Raw genomic sequence first — 15,228 nt, 5'->3', positions numbered from 1 at the left:
GTTAAAAAGAGGACGGGTCCTACAATAAGACGATGATCCAAAACACACCTCAAAATCTACAATGGAATCCCTCAAGAGGCACAAGCTGAAGGTTTTGCCCGGGCCCTCACAGTCCCCTGACCTAAACATCATTGAAAATCTGTGGATAGATCTCAAAAGAGCAGTGCATGCAAGACAGCCCAAGAAGCTTGTAGAACTGGAAGCCTTTTGCAAGGACGAATGTGTGAAAATCCTCCAGGTAAGAACTGAAAGATTATTAGCCGGCTACAAAAAGTGTTTACAAGCTGTGATACTTGCCAAAGGGGGTGTTACTAGGTACTAAACATGCAGGGCGCCCAAACTTTTGCTTCGGGCCCTTTTTATTTTTTGGTATTTTACACCTGTAAATGATGGAAATAAAAACGTAATCTTGCGGAAAATATTTTTAAAAATGTGTCGTCTTTACCTTTATGCCTTTTGGTGATCACTTCATCTTCTGCTCACTTAACTATTCACAGTAACAGACATTTTCAGTAAGGGTGCCCAAACTTTTGTATGCCACTGTATAAAAATTCTTGTATTGACAGTTCACAGTAGAACCAACTCGGATGATCAGTAATGAAAATTATATATATATATGAGAGAGAGAGAGATACAGTAGATATGACTTCATCTCATCTCATTATCTCTAGCCGCTTTATCCTTCTACAGGGTCGCAGGCGAGCTGGAGCCTATCCCAGCTGACTACGGGCGAAAGGCGGGGTTCACCCTGGACAAGTCGCCAGGTCATCACAGGGCTGACACATAGACACAGACAACCATTCACACTCACATTCACACCTACGCTCAATTTAGAGTCACCAGTTAACCTAACCTGCATGTCTTTGGACTGTGGGGGAAACCGGAGCACCCGGAGGAAACCCACGCGGACACGGGGAGAACATGCAAACTCCACACAGAAAGGCCCTCGCCGGCCACGGGGCTCGAACCCAGAACCTTCTTGCTGTGAGGCGACAGCGCTAACCACTACACCACCGTGCCGCCTGTAGATATGACTTTTTCAACAAATTTTAACTATTCTGTACTTTCTTGAAAGGATACTCCTTGAATGTTATACTAGTATTCTAAACTCTTTTGGACACATCTGTGCTTGCAAAAATAATAGCAGTCCAGAAAAGTAACATTAAAATGACACAATGGCAGTTAATTGACTTGTTTTTAAAAGCTAATTAAAGCCTGGCTTGTGGTTGATTTGTGGTTTTAAAGTGTCAGGATTGTTCGTTCTCACCGTGGTGTCACTAATGAGAGCTGCACAGCTGCTGGAGAACACACCCGCCATCCTTCACGCTACGGCTTATTTAATCCGAGACTCGCGGCTCTCTCATTGATTAACCGTTAAGCTTTGTGGAAGTGTGTTTGAGCAATCGAGAGAATCAATAATAACGGCTTCATCTAACACACAACACACACGGCAGAATGTCGTAGGATTTATAAACGTGTTCTCGACCATATCATTTCTTTCCTCTCATACAAAATACAATTTCAAATGATGAAACCTTTTAATACAACATTTAATCTCATCAACATTTCCTGTGTTTCATTTTACAGATCATAACAATTGGGAGGCACGTTAAAGGATATCACTACATCATCGCCAACCTGGTGAGTGGCATGCTAATCATCCACCAATAACCTTTCTTTTCAGTTCTTTCGAACAAAGTACTGCTTTTAATTACACAATATAACAGGAGACCGCTATAACAACTAGCTAATATAATCGCTAATACCTTCACCAGCCTGTGAGACAGTTTATTAGTTGGTCTTGTTGCTCCATATTTATTAGCTTGACGGGGAACTTGGTTGACATAATAACACTGATGTTATAAATGTTACATGGTTTGCAAAATAACTTGACTAACATCACATTTAATCTAATGTTAGCTAACTCATGAAGGAACTTGGTTAAAAGTTAGAACTAGTACAAAGACGGGTTACAAAATATATTCTTGGTCTGCCATATATCTGTGATACTCGTTACCAGGAAAGATTAATAAGAACAAATCTACTTCCTCTCTGTTACTGGCATGAGTATTTTGACACAGTGCTATTCTTTAAGATTGTCACTGGGTTGGACAAAATTGATCCCTGTGTCCTGCCACTAAAGTGACAAGAAATTGCAACAACGGAAGAAACAACAGTACAGCTGGAACCATGTACAAACAACCAATCTGCAGGACCTCCACAGATCAAAAGTCATTCCTGAAGAGAGCAATGAGAATTTGGAACACACTACCACAAGAAACTCGCCAACTCAAACCGACGCTGTCCTCCGACAAGTCCCTCCTCCGACAGTGTTACAGCTTACAGCCCTGACGATCCACGAACACGGAGAACAAGATGTGTTAATTGGAATTCTACACGTAGCCTTCTGAGGCTTTTAATTTGTTGTTTTTAAGTATTTATATTTTGTTACTAAGCTCATCATCATCATCATGTAATCTTACTTTTATGTTCGGGTCCACAGTAATTGGCTTTGGCTGTTGCAGTTTCCCTGCCTTAGTTTTATTATTATGGTAAAATTATTTAAAAATTGTTTACCCTAAGGCAAAGCTAAATAAAATAAAATAAAATAGAATTATGATACATATCTTGTTATCAAACATGACTATTAGTCTTGATGTTAGGTAACATGAGAGCATAGCATTACATATGCTTCACAGTATTCAGTACAGTTCATTACACTTTATATTTCAGTATTCCTGACGCTTCAGCATTCCTAATATTTCAGTATTCCTGACGCTTCAGCATTCCTAATATTTCAGTATTCCCGACGCTTCAGCATTCCTAATATTTCAGTATTCCCGACGCTTCAGCATTCCTAATATTTCAGTATTCCCGACGCTTCAGCATTCCTAATATTTCAGTATTCCCGACGCTTCAGCATTCCTAATATTTCAGTATTCCCGACGCTTCAGCATTCCTAATATTTCAGTATTCCCGACGCTTCAGCATTCCTAATATTTCAGTATTCCCGACGCTTCAGCATTCCTAATATTTCAGTATTCCCGACGCTTCAGCATTCCTAATATTTCAGTATTCCCGACACTTCAGCATTCCTAATATTTCACTATTCCCGACACTTCAGCATTCCTAATATTTCACTATTCCTGACGCTTCAGCATTCCTAATATTTCAGCATTCCTGACACGTCAGCATTCCCAATATTTTAGTATGCCATACACTTCAGTATTAAACACTTCAGTATTCCTGACACGTCAGCATTCCCATTATTTCAGTAAGCCATACACTTCAGTATTAAACACTTCAGTATTCCCTACACTTTAGTATTCCGAATATTTCAGTATTCCCTACATGTCAGTATTTTCAGTATTCCATACACTTCAGTGTTCCCTGTTCAACATATTTAATATTCCAATTACTTCTATCCACTTTGATGTACTGTACACTCAGTGTTCCATATACTTACATTTTATGTAAACTTTAGTATTCCATATACTTTCTTAATTCCGTGTGCTTATACAACAGTGTTCAATACACGACAGTATTTTGTAACCTTAAGTATTCTGTTAAAAAAAAAAAGCTTTAGCATAATTAATGTTTTTTTGTTTTTTTACTTTTACTTTTCAGGGCTTTGTGGATGGAGACCTGTCCAAAATTCAGTATGGTGGAGCAAACGTGTCGGGATTCCAGATTGTGGATTTTGAAGATCCTCTAGTATCCAAATTTGACCAGCGCTGGGAAGCTCTAGAAGAAAAGGAATATCCAGGAGCTGACAGCAAGATCAGGGTGAGGATCTGATCTCTGAAATATTCTCAACAAGGGATGTGAGAGTTTGCACATCAGTAATACTCCACAAATAGAATACAGTCGCTAATCGCTAATCTCCCAGAATTCCGTGATATCTGTTTCTCCTCAGTACACTTCAGCATTGACGTACGACGCCGTGCAGGTGATGACAGACGCGTTTCGTTACCTGCACAAGCAGAGGATCGACATCTCGCGCAGGGCCAATAACGGGGACTGTCTGGCTAATCCGGCCGTACCATGGGCTCAGGGTGTGGAGATTGAACGTGCACTAAAACGGGTAAACAACACACACACACACACCTCAATATCCCACAAGATATAATGAGGCTATAGCTAAAGGAGAACGGATATTTCCAGGTTTGTTTATGTGCAGTTTTAAATCAGGTGGGTTGGAAATAAATCTCGAGGTACAACATCAGGGTTTTTTCCATGTTGTCCATCGCGTGCTCGTGTTCTCAGGTTCGCGTTGAAGGTCTAACCGGAAACATCCAATTCGATCAGTATGGTAGGAGAGTGAATTACACCATCCATGTCATGGAGCTGAAGAACAACGGTCCTGTTAAGGTACGAGTCCATTCTCAGACTATTCTTTTTTTTAATGGAAAGACACAAAGTAAAATGTTTTGTTTTTTTTGCACAAAATTTAACACCAGCCTGTGGTTTCCACCCTCTCTTTAGGGTTCTTTAAGGGTTCTTATCTTCTCAGGGTTCTACTTTGAAACTTTGTCTAAAAAGGTCAACTGTCTGTTGTTTGAGTTCTTCATGGAACCTTTTAATGGTTCCCTTTAGAAAATCAAACCAATAAAAGAAAACAGTCCATTGTCTCGAAAAATGTTTTCAAGCATTCTTTGGATGGGATGGTTAACTGTTCTCGACTCTTAGTGGTTCTTTAGATAGTTAACGGTTCTAGATTTAATTTTTATCGAAAGATTATAGGAAACGGGCGGCACGGTGGTATAGTGGTTAGCGCTGTCGCCTCACAGCAAGAAGGTCCAGGTTCGAGCCCCGTGGCCGGCGAGGGCCTTTCTGTGCGGAGTTTGCATGTTCTCCCCGTGTCCGCGTGGGTTTCCTCCGGGTGCTCCGGTTTCCCCCACAGTCCAAAGACATGCAGGTTAGGTTAACTGGTGACTCTAAATTGAGCGTAGGTGTGAATGTGAGTGTGAATGGTTGTCTGTGTCTATGTGTCAGCCCTGTGATGACCTGGCGACTTGTCCAGGGTGTACCCCGCCTTTCGCCCGTAGTCAGCTGGGATAGGCTCCAGCTTGCCTGCGACCCTGTAGAACAGGATAAAGCGGCTAGAGATGATGAGATGAGATTATAGGAAACATAGATGACTGCTCTTTGCTATGTTGGAAAAACAGGTTCATCAGCAGTACCTTGGTTAATCAAAAGGTTCTGCCTTTGAGAAAAAGAAGCCCTCTGTTATAGGGTTCTACATAGAACCTTTAAGGTTTCTCCAACAGCAATGACCCAAAAAACCTTTGAGTTTATTGTAAATTTTTCTTTTCTGAGGCAAAAACTTGTACTTTTATGAAAAAAAGGTTTTCTAGTAGGTCTATGGATGGTTAACAGCATGAGATTCCCAAACATGGTTCCTCAGTGGTTCTTTGGATTGTTAAAAGGGTCTACTTGTAAACCCTCTTTCAAAGGGAAACACTTTGTTGTAGGATTTCTGTATAAAGTACTAAAGGGTTCCTACAGAGCGACAAATACCAGATCAGCAACACTCTGAGATAAAAAAGGTTCATCAAGGGCTCTTTGGTTCTACAAGGAAACTTTTCTTGAAAGGGAAGTTTGTTCTGCCTTGAACTTTAAAAGCAGTCCTCTTCCACCAGCTACCCAAGAACCCTCTAGGGTGAAATATTTAAACATTTTAATGGTGTAGGGAAAATACACACCTACATACGGTAACAAGGTACACTCTTTGAGAAGAAGGTCTGTCAAAAGGTTTTGTGGAGAGTTAAAGATTATTAACAATCCAAATGGGTTCGAAATGAAAGTATCTCTTCTAAGATCTTAGATAGCTTGACCAAAAAATGGAACCAAAGAAATAATCATTTAAGGCTCTGCAAAGGCAGGTTTCCTTCTCTTAAAAAGGTTCTTGGTAGAATCTCTTTTGAGAGCTAAAACTGTTAAATATCGGAAGAGGAACATGTTTTTCCCCTATGGAGCTTGAGGATTAATGGCTCACTGTGAATAATGTAAGAGAACAAGTTCTCATTATTGGCTCATCTGTTTTGCAGATTGGTTACTGGAATGAAATGGACAAAATGGCGGTCACAAAATCTGACCTTTTCCCCAATGATACGATGGGTCTGGAGAACAAGACCGTGATTGTCACCACCATTCTGGTGAGAACTTCGAGCTTCAGGTTGGGTCTGAAAGTGGCCAAGCAATATTACAAAGAGAAATGGTCCTTAATTTTCAAGAAACAATTAGTAAAAGCTGAGACAAATGTATTTCGTGGCAGAAATATTCCATTATTATTATTATTATTATTATTCAGAATAGTTGTGATGTCATAATTTATGCAAATTGCATTGCATGAACACTCCTAACATGAAATTCATTCTAGGAATCACACATGACAAAATATTTATCATTATCCCTAAAAATGAAAAATAACAGATCTCAGAAGTGGACTCAGAGTTATGGACCTCACTATACAGTTTGCAAAAGTTTGTGCACCCTTAGGACGAACACATTTGATTGGTTTCATCTGAAAATGGTAAAATGGTGCATGCTAGATATGAACAATGCAAAATAAAAGAAAGAAAAATGACTGTCTTATTTTTTTATAACATTTTAACATCATGCAAATATTTTCTAATAATCATGAATAAGTAAATCTGACTTCAGATGGTTGGAACTTATGTTCTGAATGCATGTCTTGCCTCAGGACACGTCCATATTAAGTGTTTTTACTTCTATTAATACTGTTTTTTGTGCATGAACTGTAAAATATGAGTACATTATATTTTATTCAAATCTTTACACTCGTCATTACAAAAGAGCTGTAATTGTTGTGAATTTGTGTAGTATAGTGTGTGAGGAAGTGTGCTCTCTATTTCAGGAAGCGCCGTACGTGATGCTGAAAAAGAACGCAGACCAGTTTGTGGATAATGAGAGGTACGAGGGTTACTGTGTCGACCTGGCAGCCGAAATCGCCAAACACTGCGGCTTTAAATATCGCCTGAAGATAGTAGGGGACGGAAAATACGGAGCCCGAGATGCAGAGACGAAGATCTGGAATGGGATGGTTGGAGAGTTAGTTTATGGGGTGAGTGGAGTGATGTACACTAGATCGCGATGTAATTCCCCAACAGCTTGGTGTCTACAAACTGAGTTTAGAATAATTAATGATGTAATGATATAATTTTGATTGCTATCCATTCATTAAAGACAGATTTCCATCTTTTGTTTATGTGCACGTTCAAAAACCTGACCACAACAATTTAGCACATTAAAAGGTTAAATCTTATTCTGTGTGATTTAAAGCTAGACGGCCTTTCGATTTCATAAAATCGGTGAAATTTAGTTCCGTCTGAAAAGTGGTGATTGTGATATCTGTTTATTTCTGTAATATCTCAAAATATCAGGCCATTCTGTGGCTGGGAAGTTATTTAATTTGAGGGGATTAAAGCTAATAATGTGCATGAAATCGCTCGCTTGGCGCAGTCAAGCAGACAGAGGAAGTCCGTGTGCGCATGCGCAGGTTTACCTTCTTCTTCTTCTTTTGGGTTTTACGGCAGCTGGCATCCACAGTGTTGCATTACTGCCATCTACAGGTTTCCCTTTGAGCGTGCACTGACAGTTCCATCATTCTGTCGCTAAACAAACAGCTGATCACACCGAGGTGCTCGCTGAGCGCCCATATTTATTAGTTTGGTCCTGCGTTTCCTTTCCTTTGTATATAACATAACGTCTTTTCTTCTCGCTTTCTTTCTGTTACTGTAGTCACTCTTTCATGTTTTATTCGCACACGTCCTCCATTTTTCTCTCCTGTTTCAAATTTGTATCCCACAATGCCTTGTGTGAACAGGGAAAGCCCACCACGTGATGCAGGATGTAGTATCTTGAATTGGGTCATGGTGAAGCAGGAAAAAAATAACAGAGAATTTAGGGACACGTGGAGATAAATTCATTAATTGTTCCATTTTTAAAAAAATAATAAAATTGGAAGTCTGTGATTCAAATTCAGTAGCTTTCGGTCACTAAACAAAAATAATTGGGTGTCGGGAAAATTCTTTTCATGACCTACAGTTGAAAAATCTGAAAGGCAGTCTACCCTTAACTTTTGATTTTTTTTTAATTCATGATGATTAACACGAGTTGAAACATTATACAAAATTAATTTAACAATTTCTCCTGTGTGAAATCTGAAACAGCCAATTTTCTTGTCATATTAGCCACTAAAGCCTGATAAAGGTTCAGTATATCATTATTCATGAATCAATAATATAATAATATATAATTCATCTATAAGTGTTGTATTTGTTTCCATAGAAACAACAAATTTCCCAAGTACAACCTTTGAGCTGGAATCTTCTAATTACTGTAATTCTTCATACAATTGTTTGTAACAGTAAGAAACATTTTGCATTTGTAACAAATGTCATGGAATAGTAATAAATTTTTTTCCAAAACTTAAACACAAATATATTTCAAAAGTAATAAACTTTGTATCATTTTAATTTGTAACTAAAAGGAACAAAACGTACCGTTAATAATAATAAATTCTCCCATATTAGCTCCATGTTTTCATCTTTTCCTCCGGTGCCAGTCCAGAGTTTGTGCAGTTGTCTTTATTTACGTTTGTAAATTTGCCGAACTGTAAAAGTGAAGTGAACATGAAGCATGGAGGAGAAGTTTCAATAATAATAAGAAGAAGATTTTCATGAATTATTTGAGACACTTGTTCTTGTCTGCATGAGTCTCAGTGACTGAAACTATAAAACACAGGCTACGGTTTATAAAAATGATTTTAAAAGTGCAAGTCCAAAAAAACCTCTCCTTCCACTCTTCCTGCACAGAAAGCTGATATCGCTGTGGCTCCGTTGACCATCACGCTGGTCAGAGAGGAAGTGATCGACTTCTCAAAGCCCTTCATGAGCCTGGGCATCTCTATCATGATCAAAAAGCCTCAGAAGTCTAAGCCGGGTGTGTTTTCCTTCCTGGACCCTCTGGCCTATGAGATCTGGATGTGCATCGTGTTTGCCTACATTGGCGTTAGCGTCGTGCTCTTCCTGGTCAGCCGTTTCAGCCCGTACGAGTGGCACACAGAGGAATACGAGGATGGACAGATCCAGACCAGCGAGTCGACGAATGAATTTGGGATATTTAACAGCCTCTGGTTCTCGCTCGGAGCCTTTATGAGACAAGGATGTGATATTTCTCCAAGGTTTGTCCCTGATTTGTTTCAGGATAGGGTGGAGAGGGTGACCTCAGGCAGAAAGGAATTAAAAACTAAACGAGTGAACAAGGAAACCAATGGAACTAAAACTGAAGGAAATACTGAAGAATAACATAAGCTAGACAAATGGCACTTAATAAAACTTTACTAATAATTACAGTAGGCAGCAGCTCACAGTGATTAGCGGCATGGCTATGTGTAGCACAAGTGTAAAAAATTATACAGTGTATGCAATTTATAGTAAAATAATCATTAACGAGATGGTGTGATGAAGCAAAGTTGATTATTAGCTCATCCAGCCAACAGATGATGAGTTTATTCCATCATGTTCTCCAGCGTCCGTCCGGCATCGTCCACATTTCATGAAAATCGCTTCTTCTCTCTCAATTCTTCACCGATGTTTATTCTTTTTGGCAGGAAGGTAGGTCTGCCTGGGGTGCATATAGCTTCTACCCAGATTTGCACAATTCCAATTAATAATGAAGATATGGAGTAATTAATCAATCCCTAATGAGCAGTTTCCACAATAATCGCTTCTTTGCCCTCAATTCTTCCCTGATTTTGATTCTTTCTGGCATGAAGGTAGGGGTACCTAGGGTGCATAGAACTTCTACCCAGATTTCCTTCATTACAGTTATTAATGAAGTTATGGACTAATTAAGCCTTAATGAGCAGTTCAACAACAATCGCTTCTTCTCGGTCAATTCCTCGCCATTTTGGATTCTTTCTGGTAAATAGGTTGGTATTCCTAGGGTGGATATCGCTTCTGTATATCGCTTGTATATCTCATCTCATCTCATTATCTGTAGCCGCTTTATCCTGTTCTACAGGGTCGCAGGCAAGCTGGAGCCTATCCCAGCTGACTACGGGCGAAAGGCGGGGTACACCCTGGACAAGTCGCCAGGTCATCACAGGGCTGACACATAGACACAGACAACCATTCACACTCACATTCACACCTACGCTCAATTTAGAGTCACCAGTTAACCTAACCTGCATGTCTCTGGACTGTGGGGGAAACCGGAGCACCCGGAGGAAACCCACGCGGACACGGGGAGAACATGCAAACTCCACACAGAAAGGCCTTCGCCAGCCACGGGGCTCGAACCCGGACCTTCTTGCTGTGAGGTGACAGCGCTAACCACTACACCACCGTGCTGCCTAGCTTGTATATAGTGTATATAATTTGCCACAGCAATTTGTTACATTTCATTTTGTAGAAGTCACTTCCTGTTCTTTCTTACTGTTATAGCAGCTATAAACAGTCTTTCCGTCATCAGCCTGTCTTTTGTTTCTCTCTTGAAGTTAACAAGAAAAAAACCCACCATACAAGACCCTGTGAATGAGCTGTTGTTATAGAAACAAAGCACATTTACAGAAAATCAATCAACCCCTTCTAACCAATTAGATTCCACAAGTTAACAGCTGGGCGGCACGGTGGTGTAGTGGTTAGCACTGTCGCCTCACAGCAAGAAGGTCCTGGGTTCGAGCCCCGTGGCCGGCGAGGGCCTTTCTGTGTGGAGTTTGCATGTTCTCCCCGTGTCCGCGTGGGTTTCCTCCGGGTGCTCCGGTTTCCCCCACAGTCCAAAGACATGCAGGTTAGGTTAACTGGTGACTCTAAATTGAGCGTAGGTGTGAATGTGAGTGTGAATGGTTGTCTGTGTCTATGTGTCAGCCCTGTGATGACCTGGCGACTTGTCCAGGGTGAACCCCGCCTTTCGCCCGTAGTCAGCTGGGATAGGCTCCAGCTTGCCTGCGACCCTGTAGAAGGATAAAGCGGCTAGAGATAATGAGATGAGATAAATTTCCTGCTAAATACTGCATCAGTGTTATGCAAGATATGCTGAACAAACTACTGCTTTACCACACAAGGAGGGTTTTTGTTTGTTTTTTTGTTCATTGGTTTGTTTGTTTTGAAAGAAAAGCACTTTTAGAGAGGTTTTTTTACCACATTTCTTCATTCTGCTCTTGAATTATGAGCAGCGAGCGCAGAGCCCTAACCTGTACCAACAAAGCTTTTTCAATGCCACAAAGCCACTCATTAGTCATACAACATTTATTTAAAAAATGATCCAAAGTAGCTATTAAAAAAGTTACATAATTTATTCCTTTGTAATGGAAAAGCTATACAAGAGCATTATACATTCCCAAGCCTCGTTATTATTATTATTTTAAAATTTGCTTTAAAGCCTCATTATACTTTTAAAGTCGAATTCTACCCCACGTCTGTCCTTACAACATTTCATTTTGTCCTGAATCAATTTGAATAAATTAGCATCTTTATGAGCGAATAAAAATGAGCAATCATAAATGGCATCACTGTCAAGTTCAGAAGCAGATTACCCAGAAGGCATCACTCTCAACTGATCCTAATCAGAACCTTTACAGAACAGATGGAGGGTTGAGGATGTGGGGGTGTAGAGAAACAGAACACAATCAATCAATCAATCAACTTTAAGATTTTCTCCATGGAGTGTAAAGAGGATTTAGATACAGTATGTAAATAATAAAGCACTGTGTGTCATGCTGTAATAGAAAAATAATCAACAATGGGATGGTGTGATGAAATGGAGTCACTGTTACTGTACCAAGTTGATTATTTTCCTATAACAGCACAACCCCAAGTGTTTTACTCCTCTTATACCACAGCAACCTACCAACAACTACATGTTTTATTACATGTTCCCTCACCAGCCTTACAAAGCGCTGACGCTGGAGACTCATTCCGTAAATGCTAAATAAGCACATTAAATGCATTTAATTATATTTATTTATTTATTTATTTATACAACTGATGCCACAGAGTTGATTTAAACCTCAAAAGTGCATGCTCCGACAGTGGTGAAATCACCAGATACCGACTCAGTATTGAACAGAAACAAGAAGACGCTGTATGGATGTGGATTAGTGAAAAGCTCAGTTCTTGGCAGTGAATTCAGAGTGTTGTTCGTGTTTCTCAAGGCTCATGGCAGTAAAATGAGGACTGGATGAATTTCTAACACGATGTAAAACCTCTCTCAGGTCTCTCTCAGGTCGTATCGTGGGTGGCGTGTGGTGGTTCTTCACTCTGATCATCATCTCCTCGTATACAGCCAACCTGGCTGCGTTTCTGACAGTGGAGAGGATGGTGTCTCCCATCGAGAGCGCCGAGGATCTAGCCAAACAGACCGAGATCGCTTACGGGACGCTGGACTCCGGATCAACCAAAGAGTTTTTCATGGTAGGAGCTAATAATGTCAATGAGAAACATCTAGTAGTGGAACTGAATATCATTTTATTTCAATATATATTATTAAACATTATGATTTCTACTCAAGTTGAAACCTTAACCTCCTCTACCGTGTTGGAGAAGGTTATGTTTTCACCTTTATCTGTTTGTTTTTCCCAATGTAACTCTAAAAGTAGTGAATGGATTTGGATGAAATTTGGAAGAAAGCTGAGCCATGGGCTGAGGAACAATTGGTTAGCTTTTGAAGCAAATCTGGACATGTATGCGGATCCAGGATTTTTGGGGGGCTCTTCCCAACATAACTCAAAAAGTAATGAATGGATTTGGATGGAATTTGGTGGACAGCTTTAGTATTATCCAAGGTTCATATGATTTGATTTTGATGTTGAGAACATGTAGCTTGGTGGAGGTATGTGCACTACCAAGTGCCTTTCTAGTTATATTTTTTTAATCACCATTTCAGTGATGTTTAGAGAACTCAAGATTAATGTTGACCCAAGACTCCATGTCCACTATTCTGGAGCTTTGGGACAGAGCATAAAAAGAAAAACACTGGATGTGATACACAAATATGATTTAGTTACTTATATTTATCTAACTTTTTTTTTTTAATTGGGTGATTTTTTTTGTGAGTTTCAAATGCATTTGTTAAAAGTTTAACTTCTTCTATCACCATATTTTAGCCCGACAGCAGATACAAACTCAGATGCAGGTACACAGGGATTTCTTTTGAAAACTCTCAGGCAGATCTCGAACATGACAGCAGAGACAGGCTGTGGTCAGGCGATATACCAACACCATAAACTGAGCTACTCAAGGAGCAAAAATGAGCAGTATAAGAAATACAAGGCTTGGTGCTGACTAGCATGAAGAACACAGAGCATATACGTGACAGTGAGTGAGTGGAAGGAGAGTTAAATACTGAGCATGTGATTGAGATCAGGTGTGTTTGATTAGAATGAAGTTGAGCTGTGTGTTGGGTATTGTAGTCACCGGTGGCCATGTTTGTAGGCCAGGTAGCATTCTGGGATTTGGAGTTAGACGCTGATTTCGGTTTTGACATGACAGCCATACACACTATTCAGATGTTATTTGTTTTTGTTTGTTTGTTTTTTGGTTTGTTTAATTATTTTTAATGTGAAATGAAACCAAATGAAAAAAGCACCAGAGTTAAAAGCACCAGATTTCCAGATGTTGAAATGTTTATGTAAATTTTGTCAAATTAACCCTTTGATGCAAAACATATGCACACCCCTTCTAATGCACAACAAGGGTAAAAAATGACCCGCATTCCTTTTCCAGGTTATTTCATGCTGACTGAGTTTTTCTTTGCTCTATCTTTTGAAATCAATTTATTTTATGATTGAATATTCCAAGTATTCTTTAAATATCTTGTTTTTAATTACCACAAATCATTAATTTAATTTTTGTCTTTCCTAGTTTATGAACAAAAATATTTTTTATATTACTACACATGGGTCATCCAAGTGTGATTTAAAATTAAATGTCTTAATACTATAATAATAATTTGTTTCAAGTAATTACTTTAGCAGTGAATGGGGCCAGTTATTTATTGATTAACTATGTCGTTAGCTAAGCCAACTACAATAAAATTAGCTAACTAAAGTAGAATACGTCAACAGCTCGGTAGCTAATAGTAACTTTCTGACAAGTAATCTACTCACTCTCAAGGGAACCTAAACATCAATTTTTTTTCTAAGGTAATGTTAGAACAATTGAAAAACATTACTTCCATGTATGAGATGGGCAAAGGGCGCTGTGCTGAGCTGTGAAATGTCTGACACAAGCACAATTCACAGTTCCCACCAAACGCTGGAGTAAATGCATGCGGGTCGGTTCTGACCCATGTGTGTAAACTTGATGTAGAATTACAAAAGCTGTGCTTGTTCATAACTTAAGAAAGGAAAAATAAAAATGATGATTTGTGCTAAACAAAAACAAGATATTTACTGCATATTTGGAAAAGTAAATGACAAAATGAATTTATTTCAAAAGTATATCATAGAAACACTCAGCCATACATGAAATAACCTGGAAAATGAATGCAGGTCATTTTTTGACCCATGTTGTGCATTAGAAGGGTAGTGATACAAAAAGGGTTTTTATTCAAAAAGTAAGAAAGGAAAAAATAAAATAAGGATGTATGATGATCAAAAACAAGTTAATTGAGGAATACCTTGAATACTGAATGATGGAATTAATTTATTGCAAAGATATAGAAGATAAAAACTCAGCTGGGTCACTTTTGACCCATGTTTTGCATCAAAGGGTTAATTTCAACTTATCACACGAAGGTTCATAGTTATAAAGTACCACTATTTTATTATACTATGGCAGAACAATATAATAGGCGTAAAAAATTGCAAGAAAGCCAAACCTAAACAATGTAGCAGTTATTTTTCTCTCATTAGCTGTATATCTATATCATGTAATATTTATTATCATAACACACACCACTCCATTTCCTCTCTTTTAGCTTGACATGCTGTAAAAATAATCTCATTTACTCAAACCTCTTTATTATACAAGGAGAAAAGGATGAGTATTGTTTCTACTGGGCTTTCTGAATGCTTTTCTCGATAAAACATCAGCATGATATCTCTCATGTCTCTTTTTTCCTCCAGCGATCAAAAATCGCTCTCTTTGAGAAGATGTGGGCGTACATGCGCAGCGCCGAGCCGTCTGTCTTCGTGAAAACGACGGCGGAGGGAGTGATGCGAGTGCGCAAGTCGAAAGGGAAGTACGCCTACCTGCTGGA

General features: G+C 39.1%; 1 protein-coding gene across 2 annotated transcripts in view; it reads left to right on the top strand.

The window, feature by feature from the left end:
• The window catches only part of gria2b (glutamate receptor, ionotropic, AMPA 2b), a 75,884-nt gene that overhangs the window by 42,601 nt on the left and 18,055 nt on the right, over window positions 1-15,228 (top strand). For both annotated transcript variants that reach the window (XM_060926786.1, XM_060926787.1), the window contains exons 4-12: window positions 1,588-1,641; window positions 3,628-3,786; window positions 3,917-4,084; window positions 4,267-4,371; window positions 6,051-6,158; window positions 6,881-7,087; window positions 8,841-9,208; window positions 12,242-12,440; window positions 15,095-15,228. The exon at window positions 15,095-15,228 is cut by the window's right edge and continues 114 nt beyond it. In XM_060926786.1, coding sequence (XP_060782769.1) covers window positions 1,588-1,641; window positions 3,628-3,786; window positions 3,917-4,084; window positions 4,267-4,371; window positions 6,051-6,158; window positions 6,881-7,087; window positions 8,841-9,208; window positions 12,242-12,440; window positions 15,095-15,228 — 1,502 coding nt within the window. The remainder of the gene's footprint in view (window positions 1-1,587; window positions 1,642-3,627; window positions 3,787-3,916; window positions 4,085-4,266; window positions 4,372-6,050; window positions 6,159-6,880; window positions 7,088-8,840; window positions 9,209-12,241; window positions 12,441-15,094) is intronic.

The sequence above is a fragment of the Neoarius graeffei genome, chromosome 8 (assembly GCF_027579695.1).
Source record: "Neoarius graeffei isolate fNeoGra1 chromosome 8, fNeoGra1.pri, whole genome shotgun sequence".
Taxonomy (NCBI): domain Eukaryota; kingdom Metazoa; phylum Chordata; class Actinopteri; order Siluriformes; family Ariidae; genus Neoarius; species Neoarius graeffei.
This window is presented reverse-complemented; position numbering and strand designations above follow the sequence as displayed.